At 43.7% G+C, this 15,415-nt stretch overlaps 1 protein-coding gene across 8 annotated transcripts in view; it reads left to right on the forward strand.

The window, feature by feature from the left end:
- The window catches only part of LOC129821585 (actin filament-associated protein 1-like 1), a 36,308-nt gene extending 21,151 nt beyond the window's left edge, over positions 1-15,157 (forward strand). For 3 of the 8 annotated variants that reach the window (XM_055879240.1, XM_055879252.1, XM_055879248.1), the window contains exons 2-18: positions 5,500-5,625; positions 5,811-5,894; positions 6,032-6,117; positions 6,207-6,327; positions 6,440-6,538; positions 6,649-6,860; positions 7,031-7,303; positions 9,741-9,834; positions 10,433-10,588; positions 10,872-11,083; positions 11,244-11,389; positions 11,538-11,610; positions 12,334-12,466; positions 12,611-12,784; positions 12,973-13,163; positions 13,946-14,074; positions 14,258-15,157. In XM_055879240.1, the coding sequence (XP_055735215.1) occupies positions 5,500-5,625; positions 5,811-5,894; positions 6,032-6,117; positions 6,207-6,327; positions 6,440-6,538; positions 6,649-6,860; positions 7,031-7,303; positions 9,741-9,834; positions 10,433-10,588; positions 10,872-11,083; positions 11,244-11,389; positions 11,538-11,610; positions 12,334-12,466; positions 12,611-12,784; positions 12,973-13,163; positions 13,946-14,074; positions 14,258-14,284 (2,336 nt within the window). In that variant the 3' untranslated portion in view covers positions 14,285-15,157. The remainder of the gene's footprint in view (positions 1-5,499; positions 5,626-5,810; positions 5,895-6,031; positions 6,118-6,206; positions 6,328-6,439; positions 6,539-6,648; positions 6,861-7,030; positions 7,304-9,740; positions 9,835-10,432; positions 10,589-10,871; positions 11,084-11,243; positions 11,390-11,537; positions 11,611-12,333; positions 12,467-12,610; positions 12,785-12,972; positions 13,164-13,945; positions 14,075-14,257) is intronic. The other 5 variants (XM_055879246.1, XM_055879250.1, XM_055879251.1 and 2 more) reach the window with 4 other exon arrangements.
- The last annotated feature ends 258 nt before the right edge of the window (positions 15,158-15,415 follow it).

Raw genomic sequence — 15,415 nt, forward strand, 5'->3', positions numbered from 1 at the left:
TTATAGCAGCGAGGGGGGAACTAACTCCATATCAATGGCCATTATTTTGGAATTAGATATTCGACGAGTAGGTGTCCACATACTTTCGGCCATGTGGTATAGTTGTGTGTATAGATCGTGTGTACAGTCTTATCAGAGGTCCTACTGAACACTGTATCTCCACTTCCTGAGGCTACGTGGACGTTTTCTCAAATAATTATCTCTGACCCTGTCTACTTTTCAGAGTTCTGTTTTGATAGGACCAATTCATTTCCCTTGCTTGTTCATTCATTGAGACGTCGGTGTGTTATTACCGAGATATCTGTTGTACGTCTTGATACCTGCCATGTTTCTCTGGATAGCTGTGTTCTAATACAAACCGTCAAGTTAATCTCATGAACAATTCTTGTCAGTCAAGGCCCTTTAGACGTACAAAGAAAATGTTATGACTGCATCCGGTGTTGTTACATGCTGGAGTTATGTTATGTTAATTAGGTTCCTTCTGTGTGGTATAACCTGAATGTTGCCTCAACTGTTCAAATAAGCTGACCAGGCAACGTCTGACTTTCTGACCACCCCAGACATTACGGCACCCCACTTCTAAACAACACTCTTACTGGGCTATATTCAGAGGATTGCGAAATCATAGTGTTTGTGTTTTGTGCTGAACTTGTTTGCCCTTGTTTCAGAGGTAGGCCTAATGGTTTTGTTGTGTTATGATGGAGTAACTGCTGGCAATGCAGACGTTCCAGAGAGCAGAGAGTTTTTAATAAGATTGTGGAAGATCCTGACTGTGCTAACATAACCTTACAATTAGACTTGTTTCCACATGAATGCATCTGCTCACAAAGCACTTCAGGTCTGCACTTTGAAGCTGCTCAGTTTGTTGGTGTAAGACATGGTGAAGGTCCAGTGGGCAGAGAAATGAAACACTTTAACCGACAGGTTATTTGATCTGCTATGAGCAGAGATAAAGACAACAACCTTTTGGGGTAAAGCAAAAGAAACAGTCCCATATTGTAGTGATTACTCTAGACCAGGAAAAACATCTCTCAGATCCAGAGACCTCAAAGAAAAACAGGTGGTCTTGAGATTCCTGAGATTACTGTCTACACACGCTGACTTTTTCAGTCTCTTCCCTACCACTGTGGTGTGTGTGTGTGTGTGTGTGTGTGTGTGTGTGTGTGTGTGTGTGTGTGTGTGTGTGTGTGTGTGTGTGTGTGTGTGTGTGTGTGTGTGTGTGTGTGTGTGTGTGTGTGTGTGTGTGTGTGTGTGTGTGCGTAATGCTCCTCTCCAGGAGAGACCCACATCCAGTGACTGGTACTGCAGTTCTGGTGTCTCCACTCAGCTCCAGGAATGCCCAACTACAGATAAAAGATGTGCAGCCTCTCATCTACTGAGAGAAACAACTGATCACCAGGGTAGCTGATGAACAGATGTTTCTGTATAATGAAATGGTCCTGTCATGGGTTTGAGGGTGCCAGGAAAAGAGGTGTGGAAAGTCATCCAAAATGTGTCTTCCAAAATGTGGAGTTCATTCAATCCAAGATGGCGTAGCAGTCCCACTTGTGTCTTTGTCTTGTCCCGTCCTGTCCCATGTATATATCGTTTTCTTCGTATATATTTCGTATAGATTTTAATCTCACTTTCCAACCCGCCTCACCCAATGTGGTACAGATCTGCTATTTTTATACTTTAGAACCGGAACCCCTTTCAGAAGCTAGCCAGCTAACTAGCTAGTAGTCAGTTAGCCAATGCTAGCGGTCCTCACCGTTAACTCGAACATCAGCCGGCCTCAACCCGGTCAATTCCTGCCAGTCTGCACAGTATGATATCAACCCAGAGCATATTGGACTGCTTTTTCTCTAACACATCTCCGGATTCCTACCTCAGGCTCTGAACCTTTACACCGGATCATTGCAGCTAGCTAGCTGCTATCCGAGTGGTTACTCCTGGTTAACGTCTTGTCCCGAAGCAAGCACCAGTTAGCCTGGAGCTAGCCTCGAGCTAGGCCCATCTCCCGGCTAGCCAAAGAGGTCCACCAGCCAATTCTTGGGCTCTTTTACCAATTGGCCTGGACTGCCAACATGGAGCCCTGCCGATCCATCACGACTGGTCTGCCGACGTAACCGTCCGAGGTGGTCTCAACAGGCTCTTTCGTTGCGACGTCGCCAGATACCCATCTGCTAGACCCCGGTCCGCTAACTGTCTGAATTGCCATGTCTCCAGCTTCCCTAGTGTAGCAGCGACTACGAAATTGGCTCCATAAATGTGTTTTATTCACTGCTTTAGCACACTCCGCCAACCCTGACGTTCTAGCCATGTCTGAAATCTGGCTTAGGAAGGCCACCAAAATCCTGAAATGTTCATCCCTAACTATAACATCTTCCGACAAGATAGAACTGCCAAAGGGGGCGGAGTTGCAAACTACTGCAGATATAGCCTGCAGGGTTCTGTCATACTACCCAGGTCTGTGCCCAAACAATTTGAGCTACTACTTATAAAAATCCACCTTTCAAGAAACAAGTCTCTTGTTATAAACCCCCTTCAGCCTCCAGCTGTGCCCTGGACACCATATGTGAATTGATTGCCCCCCATCTATCTTCAGAGTTCGTACTGTTAGGTGACCTAAACTGGGATATGCTTAACTTCTACTTGGTACTCATCCCGGATCCGGGAGCACCCTCATCAGTAAAAAGGCTGACTAGCATAGCCTTGCATAGCGCCACAAATAAATACTAGCATCTAAATATCATGAAATCACAAGTCCAAGATACCAGGTGAAAGATACACATCTTGTGAATCCAGCCATCATTTCTGATTTTTAAAATGTTTTACAGGGAAAACACAATATGTATTTCTATTAGCTAACCACGATAGCAAAAGACCCAACTTTTTTTTTTACTGCATAGGTAGCTATCACAAATTCGACCAAATAAATATATAAATAGTCACTAACCAAGAAACAACTTCATCAGATGACAGTCATATAACAGATTTATTGTATAGCATATGTTTTGTTAGAAAAATTTGCATATTTCAGGTATAAATCATAGTTTTACATTGCAGCCACCATCACAACTCTCACCAAAGCAGCTAGAATAACTACAGAAACCAACATGAAATACCTAAATACTCATCATAAAACATTTATGAAAAATACACGGTGTACAGCAAATTAAAGACAAACATCTTGTGAATCCAGCCAATATTACATATATGCTAATATAGCATTATATTAGCTAACTACAATAGCCTACCACACAGCCCCATTCATTCAACATAACGTTAGCGATAGCGAATAAACCAGCAAAAGATATTAATTTTTTCGCTAACCTTCTCAAACTTCTTCAGATGACAGTCCTATAACATCATATTACACAATATATATATGGTTTGTTCGAAAATGTGCATATTTAGCTGCACAAATCGTGGTTATACATTGTGAATAGTAGCCATTCTGCAAACAAAATGTTGGGAGAAATCTCGGGAGGCACCTAATCTAATCAATAACTAATCATAAACTTGACAAAAAAAAATCGCAATATACTGATATAACTTGGTTTAAAATAACTACATTATGATGTTTTTAACACGTATATCGAATAAAATCAGAGCCGGATATATCTAACGCCTATAGCTTTTCACAGCTTTTCAGAACGCAATCCTGAGGTCTGTCTCGCGTCATGACGAACGTTGAAAAGATTGCACCCCCGGTTCCAAGAGCTCTTGTTCGGCCTCAGATCTACCTAGACACCCCATTCCAATTCTCACTGCTTACTGACATCTAGGGGAAGGTGTATGCAGTGCATGTAGACCCATAGATTACATGCAAATTAATAAACTGACCCTGGAACAGAGCCCCTGATTTCAGATTTCTCACTTCCTGACAGGAAGTTTGCTGCAAAATGAGTTCTGATTTACTCACAGATATAATTCAAACGGTTTTAGAAACTAGAGAGTGTTTTCTATCCAATAGTAATAATAATATGCATATTGTACAAGCAAGAATTGAGTACGAGGCAGTTTAATTTGGGAATGATTTTTTACAAAGTCGAAATGGCGCCCCCCTATTGAGAAAAGGTTTTAACACCCCGGCCGTCCTGAAACACTTCAGCGAGCAGGCCTTTCTAATCGATCTGGCCCGGGTATCCTGGAAGGATATTGACTTCATCCCGTCAGTAGAGGATGCATGGTTGCGCTTTACAAGTGCTTTTCTCGCCGTCTTAAATAAGCCTGCCCCATTCAAAAAATGGAGAACTAAGAACAGATATAGGCCTTGGTTCACCCCAGACTTGACTGCCCTTGACCAGCACAAAAACATCCTGTGGCATTCTGCATTAGCATCGAATAGCCCCCGCGATATGCAACTTTTCAGGGAAGTCAGGAACCAATATACTCAGTCAGTTAGGAAATCTAAGTCTAACTTTTTCAAACAGAAATTTGCATCCTGTAGCACTAATTCCAAAACGTTTTTTGGACACTGTAAAGTCCATGGAGATTAAGAGAACCTCCTCCCAGCTGCCCACTGCACTGAGGGTAGGAAATACTGTCACCACAGATAAATCTACAATAATCGGTCATTTCAATAAGCATTTTTCTATGGCTGGCCATGATTTCCACCTGGCCACCCCTACCCCGGCCAACAGCTCAGCACCCCCTGCAGCAACTTGCCCAAGCCCCCCCTGCTTCTCCTTCACCCAAATCCAGACAGCTGATGTTCTGAAAGAGCTGCAAAATCTGGATCCCTACAAATGAGCTGGGCTAGACAATCTGGACCCTCTCTTTCTAAAATTATTAGCTGAAATTGTTGCAACCCCTATTACTAGCATGTTCAACCTCTCTTTCGTATCGTCTGAGATCCCAAAGATTGGAAAGCTGCATAAAATTTGGACACTGCTGAGAAGTTCTCAGGGATAGACATTAAAGGTTGCTCTATTTCCTGGGCTAAGTGATCTGAGCAGGATGCAAAGAACTCCAGTAGTCTGGTCTTCCAGGTGTATTTCCCTGTGTGTAGTTTAAAATAGCTACTTAACATTTACGGCTAAGTGATCATAATCTTCGGGCAACCAAAAAACACTCCTGACTTGCCTAATGGGTGAATGCCTCTCAGACCTTAAAGGGTTACTTCACTTCCCCAGAGTCAGATGAACACATGGATGCCATTTGTATGTCTCTGTGTCCAGTATGAAGGAAGTTATAGGTGGTTTCACGAGCCAATGTTAACTAGCGTTTGCGCAATGACTGTCAATCACTGGTTCTGCTTTTGTGACTATCATACCCGTTTATTGCATTAATCTGCCAGACCCCATGTTATTATTATATTGTCTGGGGTCTTCCAGCCACCGTGTCTATATAACCAGATATCTGAGGTTAGCTCTTTCCAAAGCCACTTATGTTGTCAGCACAGAGCTGACCTATGAATACAGATTTGCTCAGTAATTATATTGTACAATCTCTTGAAATTGTCACTCGTTGTTTCATACATGACCTCTGACCTGTGTTCTACTTTCCCCTCAGCGATGGAGTACCTGGTGAGTGAACTGAACGTGTTGCTGAAGCTGCTGGACCATGAGAGTGTGAGCACAGCCACAGCAGAGAAGATGAGTGTGATACGGAGCCTACTGGGGCAGCTGCAGCCATCAGGTGAGTGTGTGTTCCAGATTTAACCCAACCCCTCTGAATCAGAGAGGGGAGGGTTCCTTAATCGTCGTCCATGTCATCGGCGCCTGGGAAGCAGTTGTTGTTGGGGTTTAACTGCCTTGCTCAAGGTCAGAACGGCAGATTTTTGTATTTTTTTTCCATGTACTCAGTTCTCTTCTCTGTTAAAGTGAATGGATCAGACTTCGTATACATGAACACTTCCCTTTATGGAAATGGCACCAGCTTTGTGGAATCTTTGTTTGAGGAATTGGGTGAGTTAAATATCATATCTGTATTATTTCATATGACAGAAGGAGAACTTGCTATCCTACTATACAGTAGCACATGATTTAAATCTTAAAGGAAATCTTTAAAATTATGTTATATTTTATTGTCCCACTCCCAACAGATTGTGACCTGCATGAGCTCAGAGCCTCCCCAGAAGAACTGAAGGATCAGGTAGAGGAGAAAACCTCCAAAATACCACTGTCGAAAGTAAGACAGCCTTTTTGACTATACTGTATAATTGTGTCTATAACACATTTGTTATTGAATTTTGCCTCACCCTAACCCTTTTCCCCCAGAGTCCCACTGACACCCCCCCTCCTCTGCCAACCACCCCTCCTCCAGAGGACTACTATGAGGAGGCAGTGCCCCTGGACCCTGGCACGGTGCCCCAGTACATCACCAACATCGCCACATGCAGTGAGTACTCACATTTCCTCCCGACAGTCACCTATAACCATCTGAAGTCACTGTCCATACACATTGTTATTATTAGGTTACATCTAATCTGTTACCTCCTGCTTTCTTCTAGTCAGCTCAAGTCCCCCAAATTCCATTGAAGATGCATACTATGAAGACGCTGACAACAACTACCCCACCACCCAAATCAATGGCCCGCGCAAGAACTCCTGTGAGTATGAAATCATAACACCCTGTTGAGATGAATGTGTACATGTGCTATATTTGCATATCGGGAGGGAGGAGGAACCTTCTTATCCACTAACCTTTGTTTTTCTCCAGACGCTGATTCAGATGCGCTGAGCAGCTCCTATGAGTCGTATGACGAGGAGGATGAGGAGGCGAAGGGCCAGGACAGGACTCGGCGGTGGCAGTCAGAGGAGAACTCTGTGGGCCCCATGAAGGACTGTCGCATCTGTGCCTTCCTGTTGCGCAAGAAACGCTTCGGACAGTGGGCAAAACAGCTGACCGTTGTCCGTGACAACAGATTACAGGTAGGACAACAGGAACTTTTCTGCTGTCTGTTGCATGTGTTTATTATTAAATGTTTATTACACAACAGGGCTGAGGTAACTAAGGCACATTTTGACATAAGTGATATGCAGTGAAAAGTATAAAAAAGTATAGAGTATAAAAAAACGATTGTTTGCGTCTTTCTCTGCAGTGCTACAAGAGCATCAAAGACAGCAGCCCACACATTGAGCTGCCGCTGAACCTGTGTAACGTCATCTACGTTCCCAAAGACGCACGCCGCAAGAAGCACAAGCTGCGTTTCTCCCTGCCTGGGGGAGAGGCCTTGGTGCTGGCTGTCCAGAGCAAGGAACAGGCGGAGCGATGGCTCAAGGTGATCCGGGAGGTGGTCAGTCAGGCCAGCAGCAATGACGGATTAGAGGGCTCCTCCTCTCCTATGATCCAGAGGAAGAAAGATCTGGACAAGGTGGGCCTCCCCTCTGTAACCCCGCTGGCTACCACACTCAACCTATAGGTCTGTCATCCAACACACTGTTTGCACTGAATAGACCCCTATGGGATCCCCTGTTTTCCTCAAACAGACTCAGACACTCTGGGACTGGTGCTTTCACAAGCTATGTTTAACATCCACATATATCACCATGCTGCAGTAACCAGACAAACAAAGAGGTGTGATGGGTCCGCACTCAAAAAGATGTCACATAAAGCTTCCTGCATTCTTTTTTTCCCACTGCATCAGGGATAGTGTACACAGACGTTTCGGCTTTACAGCCTTCTACAGAGTGTAGGTACAATTGTCTTTTAATTCAAAGAAGAATTTGTAAAGAACAACATATAAGTAGCAGGTGCTTCTAATCAGGGTTGCCACTCATCTGCCAATCAGGTACGGGTCTTTTCTGGTCTACCTGTATACAAATTAGCCACGAAGAAGTAGAGAATTATAGGGTATGGCAGCGGGCACGAAGGGCGACTCACAAATCAATCGCCCCAGGTGTCCGCTCACCTGAATACATCACATCAATTCACGAGTTAGCCCACCAAAAAGGACATCTGGCAAAGCCGTTCATGAATATGCGTGTCCAACTAATAAACAACATACAAAATCTGATATGGATAGTGTTCTTGTATAACACTATAATTGAGGCTTATAGGAAGGAGGTGAAATCTAATTCTTTGAGATACAGAATTTAATTGATATATCCACATGGCTTCTCTTTGTAGTCATTTGTTGTCATAGTAAATAACCAGGCAGAATGAAAACAGTCCAGTGAAGAGACAGACAGACATACTCCCTGTTTGACACCCCTGGTGTAACACTGCCTGATCTTTATCAGTTAAAATGATGGTGTGTTTACTCAGTGTCAACACTCGATCAGAGGTGGGTTGACGCTCATGCTGCCTGCTGACTGTGGGAAGGAAACAGCTGTCAAAGTAAAGGGCTAGCGATCAGTAACTGAAACTCCACATAGAGGAAAACAGAGTGATTTCATTACAGCCTAAATATATGGCTTTGGACAGACAGACTGTTGAACCCATTTCAGGATTATTCTGAGACGATAAGGACTTTTAGGCAGTGTGCCACCATGTGGGTATGTCCTAGCTGGAAATCGTTCTCTCATTGCAGGGTCTACAGTTGAAGTCGGAATTTTACATACAACTTAGCCAAATACATTTAACCACAGTTTTACATCATTCCCGACATTTAATCCGACTAAAAATTCCCTGTTTTAGGTCAGTTAGGATCGCCACTTTACTTTAAGAATGTGAAATGTCAGAATAATAGTAGAGAGAATGATTTATTTCAGCTTTTATTTCTTTCATCACATTCCCAGTGGGCCAGAAGTTTACATACACTTAATTAGTATTTGGTAGCATTGCCTTTAAATTGCTTAACTTGGGTCAAATGTTTTGTGTAACCTTCCTCAAGCTTCTCACAATAAGTTGGGTGAATTTTGTCCCATTCCTCCTGACAGAGCTGGTGCATCTGAGTCAGGTGTGTAAGCCTCCTTGCTCGCACACGCTTTTTCAGTTCTGCCCACAAATTTTCTATAGGATTGAGGTCAGGACTTTGTGATGGCCAATCCAATACCTTGACTTTGTTGTCCTTAAGACATTTTGCCACAACTTTGGAAATATGCTTGGGGTCATTGTCCATTTGGAAGACCCATTTGCGACCAAGCTTTAACTTCCTGACTGATGTATTGAGATGTTGCTTCAATACATTCACATAATTTTCCTCCGTCATGATGCCATCTATTTTGTGAAGTGCACCAGTTCCTCCTGCAGCAAAGCACCCCCACAACATGATGCTAACACCCCCGTTCTTCACGGTTGGGATGGTGTTCTTTGGCTTGCAAGCCTCCCCCTTTTTCCTCCAAACATAACGATGGTCATTATGGCCAAACAGTTCTATTTTTGTTTCATCAGAGCAGAGGACATTTCTCCAAAAAGTACGATCCTTGTCCCCATGTGCAGTTGCAAACCGTAATCTGTCTGTAAACAATTGTTGGAAAAGTTACTTGTGTCATGCACAAAGTAGATGTCCTAACCGGCTTGCCAAAACTATAGTGGTTGAAAAATTAGGTTTAATGACTCCAACCTAAGTGTATGTAAACTTCCAACTTCAACTGTATGTATGTGAGAGTGAGTGGATGCGTGTGTGTGTTTCAAGTTTCAAAAGCCACGTGCACAAGTACAGTGACATGCCTTTCTTGCGAGCATGGCATGTGCCGCCACAGTTTACAATTGGCTCATTCATCCCCCTCCTCTCCCCTGTAACTATTCCCCAGGTCGTTGCTGCAAATGAGAACGTGTTCTCAGTCAACTTACCTGGTAAAATAATGGTAAAATAAAAATTAAATAAAATAACCTAATCCCTCCCCTCCTCCCGTCTTCTGTCTTAGTTAGTAGGAGCTGACAAGCACGCCTCCGACTCTGACAGCGTGGCCACTGGTGACAACCTACCCTCTGGTCAGCTCCGGGACAACTGTGACCAAGGTTAGGCTCCAATCAACCTCAAAATACCTGAACATCCCCGTATGGCTGTATTCTTATATACATACTGCAGCTTTGTATTTACCTGTCTGTATTCTGATAGTTCTGCATTGTGAGAGACCACGTCAGTTACAAGATGTAAGGAGGATCTGTATTTTAATTTTAGAAAAACATTCTGTTCTGTATTTTAAACTGTCACAGGCCCAAGCAGAGTGAAATGTAGCACTATGTTGGGTAGTAGATTGTCAACATAGAGAAGGGAGAAAAATGAATTAACAAGGAGAGTGATCCATGTTCTTGGGTCAGAAGAGGGGTAAACATTTTGATGTTTTACCTAAAGCACATAAAAGACAGGAAGTGTGGCTCAGAGCAGAAACATCCTTCCTGCCCTCTTCCTGCCTTTGTCTCACAGTGACATCAAAGGACATATACTGTACGTACACAAGGCAGAGAGAGTAGCACCTGATAGACAGAGCGGGGAGACTTCCAAACAAACAAAACTATTGTGCCACATTATAACTTTAGCTTCTGGTAAATAAGACTCCTAACAAAAAGAGGTGTTTTCAGACACATTTGTAAACAACTTTGTGTTTCTATTCAGGGAAGGGGAAGAGGGGGGCGTTTACAGAGCTGACGGGATCTATGAGCAGAGCGGCTGGACGGAAGATCAACAGGATCATCAGTTTCTCTAAGAAGAAGCCTCCTCTCCCAGGAGACACTCTGACCTCTTCCTACCGTGACGACAATCCCCGCTGTGGTGAGCACACTGCATCCATGTCATATTTGACATTTTTCTCTCTCTCAGTCATAATCTCTGGGCTGAACCCTGTGCATAGCTAGTTGTAGCTACTTATTACTGCAGCTTTATGTGTTGCAAATTGAGATTCTGCAGCCTCCCAGGCTCTGCATTATGTTACCATTATCATCTTTCTTTTGTCCTCCCACCTTTAAAACCTGTTATTTTCCACTTCCCCATAGAATAACCTTTATGGAAAGTCCAACAGTGAGAATATGTATGTATTCCTTTCCCTTGTCCCCAGGTTATCTAAATGTGCTTGTGAACCAGTGCTGGAGGGAGAGATGGTGCTGTGTAAAGGGTGGAACACTGTACCTGCACAAAGAAAGGGGTGACCTGCGTACTCACGTCAGCGCTGTGGTCCTCCATGGGGCCGAGGTCGTACCTGGACTGGGGCCCAAGCACCCCTTCGCTTTCCGCATCCTGCAAGGAGGCAACGAGGTGGCTGCATTGGAGGTATGTCTGCGTGTGTGTATTTGTATCCCAATGTATGATATTTTCTCCCCTATTACAGACTTAAATCTCTTGCCCAGTATCTCCGGTCTGTCTCATGGGTTCTAGTCCCGTTTGGGATCAGTGACATGTGATGATGTAAGTGTCCCTGTGTGTCCATCAGGCCAGCTGTTCAGAGGAGATGGGCCGCTGGCTGGGGGTCCTGCTGGCAGAGTCTGGCTGCGCCACCACCCCAGAGGCCCTGCACTACGACTATGTGGACGTGGACACCATCACTAACATCACAGACGCAGCAAGACACTCCTTCCTGTGAGTCTGATAGAGTGGGGCCCTTTGGCCTGGGATCATTTCTAAATGCTCAAAGTGCTTTACATTGTAATGGGAGTACATTTGCTAATGCTAAATGGTCATTATTGGTAAATGCTTATGTCTCTTTCCTCCTCATCTTGTCCCATAGTTGGGCTACCTCCTCCAGTGGCGCCTCCACAGACACCAGAACCTATGATGAGGTTCCTTATGAGGGTGTATTGGTAAGGAGATTTACAATAAATCGAATGAATCCACACGTCTGTGTCCACCCTTAACTGCAGCTGAAGTTTAAAGGATCCAGTTGATGAATGATCTGTTCCACTATCCTCTCATATCTCAGGGAGTAGGAGTCAGAGGGCTTTTTATTCTAGCGCAGTTTGAAGGCCTGCTGAAAGTCGATCGGCTCCTCTGTGTGTATGTGGGAGGGTAGATAGTGTTCCAGGGATGATTTCTGATGAGCTTCTTTCAGAGCACTTCTGAGTTGTGAAAGCAGTACAGAGATCTCGCACACAGCCCTGACTCTTTTGGGAAAACTCTTTGCTGGAAAGTATGACAGTCATATCCAACTGTGTATCCAGCTGTGTCAAGTCTTTTCATTCAATCCAGCTTTCACAATTTGACTGTAATACTTTGTGATACATCTCTCACATTCCAGTTTACTCAACTTGAAGTGGTTAGTTTATTTAACTCGTGGTCTAGTTTCTCAAAAACAGAATGTTTCCAGTAAGTTTTCCAATACCAAACTTTACATATCACACATTAGTGACAGAGTTCATCTGTTCGTTCCTCTCTCCTCCCTCTCTCTCATCGTTGGCCATCACCTCTTTTCAACTCTTTATTCTCTCATATCTTTCTCCACTTACACACCTTTCCCTCCCTGTTACCCTGTCTTTCTCATCATATCTCCTTTCCCGATTCCCGCTTCCCTACGCTTCCCTCCACAGCAGCCAGAGAAGCCAGTACCCAGACCAGGAGCGCAGGTGAAACGCCACTCTTCCTTCTCCAGCAGCAGAGAGATAGAGAAGGCGGATTCCTTAGTCACCATAAAGAGACACGGCTCCAGTAAGTCCCCCGAAGGTCAGCCAAGACTGTGTGTGATGCTGGGAACATAGGGGGGAATTGGACATTATCTCACCTTTTTAGAGTACGCCTAGAAAATACCTATATGATGTATAAATGTGACCACTCAGAAATGTATTTCCGGGGTTTCTCTGTCTTTAGATGCGAATCAGTATGCATCAGGGAAGTATGGCAAAACACGAGCCGAGGAGGATGCCAGGAGGTACCTGAAAGAGAAAGAAGAGATGGAGAAGGAGCGAGAGGTCATAAAAAATGCCCTGCTCGTATTACGCAATGATAGGAAAGAGGTGAAGGAACAACTGAAGGATGCTACAGGTAAGAAAGTAAAGCACATTTAAACTTGTATAGAATTTCCTTAAATAGAGAGGGCAAACCTAGACCATTTCTTTTGCATAGATTAATGGTCCACCTACTGCTTGGCCACAGTAGAGGAATTCATCACTCAGACATATTGAGGAGCCATGGAGCCTAACAAATGGATGACTGTGTGTGACTGTGTTCAGGTAAGCAGCAGAAGCAGCTAGAGAAGCGTTTGGCCCAGCTGGAGGAAAGCTGCAGGGGGAAGGAGGGGGAGCGGGTGGACCTGGAGCTGCGTCTCAATGAGGTGAAGGAGAACCTAAAGAAGTCCTTGGCTGGAGGGGGGCTGGGGCCGCTCACAGAGAGCAAACCCCCCACTAGCAAACCCCCCAGAAAGGTACCTGGCCTACAGCTTCGCCTACAGCACATCACGAAGAGTTATATCAAGTCTACTCTAGACCATGGTTTATTGTAGATAAGCTAAACCGTATACTTTTGGGGTCAATTCGAATCGAAGGCAACCAATTCAGGAAGTCATTTACATTTATAATAAAATAAATGGGCCAAGGTTTGAAAAAAATTGCTTCTACATTTCAGTTGATTGAGAATTCATTGAATTGACCCCAACACTGCTTTGCATTTGTCACGACTTCTGCCGAAGTCGTTGCCTCTCCTTGTCCGGGCGGTGTTCGGCGGTCGACTTCACCGGTCTTCTAGTCATCATCGATCCATTTTTCATTGGTTTTGTCTTGTCTTCCCACACACCTGTTGTCAATCCCATTCATTACCTGTTGTGTATTTAACCCTCTGTTTCCCTTCATGTGTTTGTCAGAGATTGTTCGTTGTCATGTGTTGTGTTAATTGTGTATAGGTGTGCGACGGGTCTTCGTACCCAGATTTGTATTTATATTTTTTCCGTGAGTGTTATGGAGCAGATTACTAGGACTTTAATTAAAGTACTCCATTCTACACTCTATTTGACTCTCCTGCGCCTGACTTCCTCTGCCACTTATACACGCCATTGTGACAGCATTATTCGGGTTTTTATGTTGAAGATTTCTTACTGTCTTAGCATGTATTTCCATCTGAGGTGTTTTGTTGAGTATTGTACGTAGAAATAGTATTATTTACCCATAAACAGACATTCTCAAGCTCTCTTTCCTCGTACTGTATGTCCAGGTCCGGATCAGTAAAGTTGACAACACATACACTGAGGCATCCATGCCAGTCAACTGTGCTGCGGAGATGCGGAAGTGCCCCCCATCCATCTGTTCATCTAGCAAGGGGAACGTCATGCAGAAAGCCAAGGTAGGCTGTCATAAAACAAGATCCAGGGCACCCATTGACATGAACCTGTTTAATTAAGTAGCACTGTGTCTCAATGTTCTATATCACAATCAGAACGCAGACTGTAACAAACGTACAGCAAGATCAGCCCTCGTAGGTGTACTTTATGTACAAACACTAAATGTGTGCCCTGTTTCTTTTTAGGAATGGGAGTCCAAAAAGGGGACTTAGAAAGACACTGCTCATTCAGATGGTCAGTCAAATGCTTGTTGTCTTGGAACATGTTGGAGTTGATTTGAAAAAGGAGGAGGGGTGAAGCAGGGACTCCATTATCTTCAACTTTTCCACTTCCCTCTTGGAGAGCCAAATATTTACTGCACATCGCTGAGCTGAAAAAAATTGTGACAGGGGAAGACAACTCCTGGAATTGTTGAAAAACATCATTCAAAGCCCTACCAGTCACTAGGAAACACTGAATGCTCATTTTGTAGCATGACACTTGTTTTGTGATTCAGTAATTGCTTGTGTTGCATGTGGTATTGTTGTTCCTTCAGAGTGTGGAAGAGGATATGTTCTGAGGACTCCATGTGGGCACATCAGGCTGGACTTGAGATGTTGAGAGGAGAGATTTTTAGAGGGTGAATATGCATACACATTATGCACATATCTGCAAGAATAGATAATAAAGGGAAAGAGAATATTGTATTGACTGTGAGAGTTTGTTGTTGGAATAGTTGCCTAAAAGAGATACTGTATCCCATAGAAATACCGTTTTATGCTCCGCTACGTAAGTCATTTCGAAACATGCACAGATGTTCAGAGTGGGAGGGGGAAAAAAACCTTCCATGAAGTGCATCAAACATTATTCCAGATCTTGTTTTAACAACTTGCCGGACCACAGACAGAAAAACACAAGACACATTATGACACATGTATAAATGAATTGTTATGGTAATGTGAGACTAATTATGTGACTAAACAATGATGTTTCCGTATTACGTAATTCACTCACCGTTTCTCACTGTAATGAGACTTTTACTTCTAATGACTTTTGCACTTTACTTTATTTCTATGTGTATTGTACATAAAAGCTCTTCATTGAAATTGTCTGACTTTTTCAAACCTATTTGATGGTCATGTCACAGAAAGGATAGCAGAGGGTGTTTGTGTGTGTGTGTGTGTGTGTGTGTGTGTGTGTGGCAGGAAGAACATGTTAATACGCCTGTAATAGACTATTGTAGAATTCATTGAAAGAATGATGATGGGATGACACACCTCCACCAGTTGGGTCCTTGCTATCCGGTATCTTTGGGATGCCTCTACCCCATTGAAGTTGAAATTGAAAATGGTTACGGTATTTGG

This window comes from Salvelinus fontinalis, chromosome 2, assembly GCF_029448725.1.
Source record: "Salvelinus fontinalis isolate EN_2023a chromosome 2, ASM2944872v1, whole genome shotgun sequence".
NCBI classification, from domain to species: domain Eukaryota; kingdom Metazoa; phylum Chordata; class Actinopteri; order Salmoniformes; family Salmonidae; genus Salvelinus; species Salvelinus fontinalis.